This window comes from Mauremys mutica, chromosome 4 (assembly GCF_020497125.1).
Source record: "Mauremys mutica isolate MM-2020 ecotype Southern chromosome 4, ASM2049712v1, whole genome shotgun sequence".
NCBI lineage: Eukaryota > Metazoa > Chordata > Testudines > Geoemydidae > Mauremys > Mauremys mutica.
The window spans coordinates 160,496,137-160,501,994 of NC_059075.1; the positions used below are offsets into that span (position 1 = coordinate 160,496,137).

At 43.4% G+C, this 5,858-nt stretch overlaps 1 protein-coding gene across 1 annotated transcript; it reads right to left on the reverse strand.

Annotated features, from left to right (window-relative positions):
- Positions 1 to 684: 684 nt before the first annotated feature.
- On the reverse strand, positions 685 to 4,802 carry LOC123369638 (olfactory receptor 1019-like). Its single transcript, XM_045015446.1, has 2 exons — positions 4,790 to 4,802; positions 685 to 1,628 (listed from the first exon to the last, which is right to left on the reverse strand). The coding sequence occupies exons 1-2, from the start codon at positions 4,800 to 4,802 to the stop codon at positions 685 to 687; spliced, it is 957 nt and encodes a 318-aa protein (XP_044871381.1).
- Between the last annotated feature and the right edge of the window lie 1,056 nt (positions 4,803 to 5,858).

Genomic DNA, 5,858 nt, shown 5'->3' on the forward strand with positions numbered 1-5,858 from the left:
ACCCTGTAGAAGCTTTATACAGAATAAAATGGACTTGTTTGAGATTTAGATCCCATTGGGAGCTAGGTGTCTGCATGCTGGAGACATGTTTCCTGCTGAGCTGGTTTCAGTCTAGATCTGTAGTTTTGGGGGCATGGTCCAGACCCTGGGTCTGTGTTGCAGCAGGTTGGCGTGTCTGGCTCAGCAAGGCAGGGTTCTGGAGGCCCAGGCTGACAGGGAAAAAAGGATCAGAGGCAATTTCAGCACATCAGGTGACAGTCCCAACAGGGGTCTCTGTGACAAACCTGTCACACTATGCACATGGATATGCCCCTGAGGGATGTGCTATTGCAATCCGGTTGCTCTCAATCTCTCCTTTCAAAGTTGTTCTACTGTGGATAACAAATTCAATAACCACTGGAACAGAGACGTGAAATTGAGCATCGCACACTCTAGGTAGGTGCCCCTAGCCACCAGTTTGTAAATTTTTCTCTTTTTCTGGACCTCTGATGCTTCCTGTGATATGTCCACTGATCTCTGTTGTGGCCTGCAGACCTTGTTGGAATACAAACAAATTAATAATAATAACAATACAATAATGAACAATACAACCACGGGCTCCATGAAATTACATTGCAACGGGCTGGGAATTGAATTCACCTGTTTCCACTCCCCATCACTAAACCAGTACAGAGTTAAATAGATTCAGGAATTGGTTAGGAGTTTATTCATTGCTCTCCTCAGGGCATCCTTCACCTCCGTGTTCCTCAGGCTGTAGATGAGGGGGTTCAACATGGGGATCACCAGTGTATAAAATACTGAGGCTACTTTGTCTGTGTCCATGGAATAGCTGGAGGTGGGACGCAAATACATGAAGAGAAAGGTGCCAAAAAGAAGGACCACAGCTGTCAAGTGGAAAGAGCAGGTGGAGAAGGCTTTGCGCCGGCCCTCAGCAGAGCGGCTCTCCAGGATGGTGGAGGCGATATAGACATAGGAGAGGAGGACAGTTACAAGGCTGCTCACTATAATGCAGCACACTAAAGTAAACATCACAATCTCATTGATGCGGGTGTCAGAACAGGAGAGCGCCAGCAGTGGGGGGATGTCACAGAAGAAATGATTGATGATGTTGGAGCTGCAGAATGACAACCGAAATGTAAAACACGTGTGTATCATTGAATCCACCAACCCCACAGTGTACACCCCAGCCACCAGCTGTTTACAAAGCTGCCTGGACATGGTGACCATATAGCGCAGTGGGTTACAGATGGCCACATAACGGTCATACGCCATCAGGGCCAGCAAGAGGCACTCAACATCTGAAAAAGCGACATAGAGATACAGTTGCACAGCGCAGGCAGTGTAAGAAATGCTTTTCCTCTGTGCTAAGAGATTCAGCAGCATCTTAGGGGAAATTATCAAGGATAAGCAAAGGTCACAGAAAGACAAATTACTGAGGAAAAAGTACATGGGGGTGTGGAGTCGGGGGTCAATCGTGATTAACAAGATCATCCCCCCATTCCCTACAAGGGTGATACCATAAATCAGTAGGAACACCCCAATGAGGGGGACCTGCAGCTCCGGACGATCTGTCAGTCCTGAGAGAATGAATTCAGTCGCCTCCGAGTGATTTCCCTTTTCCATCTCCTCTGAACACAGATCAGGCAACTGCAGAGATGTGTGCAGGTGGATGGTACAGAAAACCTGTCTCTTCTCTGTAATGAAGTAAGTGAAGATAAATGGAGATCAGTTTCTCAAAGGACGTCAGTACCCACTCGGGGAAGGGCTTAGTCCACAGAGCCAGATGTTCACAGCTAGTCATTTCAGCTGTTTGATAAAATACACACTGCATAAATAGAATGACACACAGGTTAATCAAACCCCACACAGAGACACTCCTGTTCACTAATCTGAGCAGCAAACAGTGATTGTGATTCTGCTGTAAGACAATCAGGGTGAAAACCATCTCAGTCTGGAGAGATTATTTGTTAGCTAAAGAAGGGGTGAGAGAACAGGAGTGTCAATCTTTCTACCCTCTTTGGGCATGGGGAGCTCTCTGGTTTGGCATGTCAGGTTGGGGTAAAGTTGCTTCCTGTGCTAATTAAGCTTTTTGGCATTTACTTTAGCCTGTATGAAAACCCAGAGACACAATGAAAAGCACTGACTTCAGTGACTATGTAATTGGCTATTTTTCCAAACAAGGAAGACATTCGGTTAGCCAAAGGGGTAGAAGTTGGGGCTAAGGCTTTTAATGCTGGAGGTCTTGAATTCAATACATGCTGATCACCATCGTGTCTGCGTGTTTCTGAGAATGTAATTCAGGACAATCGCACATACCTGCTGAGAAGAGAGAGAGAGATGTGGTGGCGTTTCCTCGTTGTCATAAACTGCCAGTTTGGAGCATTCAGGAAGTTTTATAGTGAGATTTATGATCTATGAGACATGATTCCTGAAGCAATTGGGAATACCTGAGCTCAGAGAGCCATAACACCTAATTAATGGGTTCAGTGAACCAAAGCCACCTTGGTGTATTTCATGCCCTGGGGATTAATTCACCCCACTCTTTCCTACTGTATTATAAAATGATGTAATTTCTACCAGAGTTACAGGTTAGGGGTATATTTCATCCTGCTGTTTTCATTGCAAGCCGGGTACTGCATAGAACTGATCCACAAAGGGGATTTGTTAGTGGAGACTGAAAGCTTTTCTCCTTAGAAATAACACGGGGGGTGCATCGGATACCACACACCAGCAATCTCTTGAATGGGCCAGGCTCCTAGGCTGGATTACATCCCCCATGATCCATGATGGTCTCTTCTCTAGCTGAACTGCCCTGGAACATCACCAGAGTCCTACAGCCACGGTTTAGGGAGGAGAGGAGTTTGGCCTTTTTAATGGAAATCTTATAATTTGCAGGGAAAAGATAATTTCATGGAAAAAAATAGTTCAATTGAAAATCCAATTTCCAATCAAAAAAAAAATTCAACCAGTCTTAGCAACAAGTCTGGTATCAAAGGAACAGAAAGTTAGATACACCTGAAACGAAGGTGGGTATTCACCCACGAAAGCTCATGCTGCAAAACGTCTGTTAGTCTATAAAGTGCCACAGGATTCTTTGCTGCTTTTACTGAAACATACTGATTGTTTCAGAATCAACTCATTGTCCCAACCCCAATAGGTGAAATGTATAACCTGTAAGACATGCAAGAGTTCTCCAGATTATCTATCTATCTATCTATCTATCTATCTATCTATCTATCTATCTATCTATCTATCTATCTATCTATCGCATGCCAATCACCATGGTATTCTATGTCCTTCCCTTGCTAGGTTATTCCCCAAAGTAGGAAGGATAGGTTCATGCATTGTGCTTGATGGAGACCATATGATGATCAGAGGAGCTCAGGAGGAGACCACAGCCATCTGCCCTCCATTGTTAATTTGGTGCTTCTCTGTAAAACAGGAAATCCATGTTCAGATTGAACGTTACGTGCAGCACAAATATCGAGGTCATTTATTGTGCATACTAAACCTAGATATAATATACATTTTTAAAAGTTCATAGGTATGGAGGAAGAAGAAGACAGCAAAACAAAGCCACACACAAACAAGTGACAACACTGAAAATATGAAGGGAAGTAAAACATCAAGTGGTTGGTGATGGGTATTTAAATGAGTGTTTAGGACCCAGGCAGTGCAAGTGCATCAGAGCCCTGTAGAAACAGGCAACATACTCCTGGTTTCACTTTGTGTGTGTCACTAACTCAAAAACTCAGAGTAGACTGACTTATTATGTTTTTTACATGCTCTGTAGGACAATAACACATAGCTTTGGAGTTTGCAGAGAGATCCCTACTTCAAAGAGCTTGCAAATAAGGTCTTTATCCTTCAAAACACTTAGCACCCCCACCAAACCTAGTGCTGCTTGCTACTTATGAGTCAATGGGAATACTCTGAAAAGCCAAAACTATACCAGAGAGCAAAGATCTGGCCTGAATGGTTTCCAATACCTCTCCCCCAAACAAATGCTAAAATTTAATGGAAATCACTTTTAATGTATGTCTTATAATGTATCATTTGAAAACTCATAATTTGCTGATCAGTATTGTCCTGATAAAAAAGGTGAGGAAAAAGCAGCAAGGAAACATCCTTGCACATAGATATTTTGTCTCCAGGTAACCAGGTGGAAATGTTTCTCAAAAGGAGGATCAGATTATAAAAAGACACCACTTACTCTCCCTCTCTCTGCCTGTTGATTCACTGCATCTGAAGGGATAAAGGAAGCAGCCGTTGGACTGGGGGAGGTGTCCTGACCTAAGAAGTTTGGTCAGTAAGACTGCTGGAAGCATGTGGGGATAATACTTTGCTCTGAATTTCACATTGATTGTTAACTTAGGCACAAGTTGCATTCCAGCTTTGGACTGACTTTCCATAGCTCTGCCTCCACAGATTGCTGATGGGCAATTTTGACAATAATTTCTCCTAGTACCAGTTCAGACTTAATCATGCTGGAGATATATTGTATCCATTCATGCTTATAGGCATCATAGAATTGGAAGGGACCTCAGAAGGTCATCTAGTCCAACCCCCTGCTAAAAGCAGGGTCATTCCCCAGGCAGATTTTTACCCCAGTTCCCTAAATGGCACCTTCAAGGATTGAACTTGCAACCATGGGTTTAGAAGGCTAATACTCAAACCACTGAGCTATCCCTCCCCATCTAAGATCTTTTCCATTCTTTTAAAAGGTGTTCCAGTACTTTAACATTTCCTGATATTGCTCAGAACATTTCATGTTCGAGTGATGCTAAACTAAGAATTTGCATCTCAGTGCACCCCATGGCTAAGGCAGTTCTGTTTCCCAATTCCAGCTGTTCCTTGTACAGTAGCCAGGTGGTGGTGTTTAACCATTTCCACAGATTCCATGTCGCTTTCAGATTGCCTAGGCCTATTTGTGCTAAATCCACATTAGCATCTGCCTGCTTGTGTAGGAGACTCTCCTGTGATTGTGATAAAGCGCTCAATTTATTTCTGATTATCTCTAAATCTACCGTATTCATAATCCCTGTTCCAAAACCAACCCCTCCTAATACAGTGTCTGCTATATCTCATTTGGTCCGACCATAGGGGCTTTGGTATGTTTCCATCCAGGCTTTTAAAATAGGCAGAGAGAAGGGCAAACAGTTTAGCTCCACTCTTGACACATTCAGCTGGGTCCAATCCATATTAATTTTAATTTCTACTAACAAAGGATTCAGGAGGAACTTTATGGGGTCACTCTGAGTTACAACCAGTCTGGATTTCTTTATCCTGATCGGGGTGCTTCTTTTGAAAGCAACATCTTTGGTCCAAGACTTAGTACGCGTATCTGGGGACCAAAAGTTTGAATCTCCATTCGATATTGGACAATATGCTGCTGTGACAGTTAGTATTGTCCCTGTCTTAAGAGGCTCATCCCACTGATATGGTAATCATGGGTAGCTGGAACTCCAGGTGGTATCCCCATAATGACCCTCTACTTTAACCCCTATTTCCCTGTGGCTTGGTACTCCTGGGGTGTTTGTAAGGTGAACCTTAAGTCCTACTTCCCCGTCCCAGGCATAAATATTGGTATTTCCTAGTGGCCTCAGAATTCAATTTGTATTTTTATCATACCATTCTAAGAGGATTCCTGGTTCCCTGATGGGGATCCAAGATTGATTATTTATGGGGGAATGATGATTGACCAGGGGAGAGATTGAGGTGGGCTCTTCCAAGATATTTTTTAATATCTGGGAGATAAAGGCCCCCAAGAACAGGGACTGCCAAACTTGATACTGAGGTTTCATGGATTTGGAGGGTAGTAGTGGTCGAGCAGCACCTTATGTTCCAAATCCCAGGAG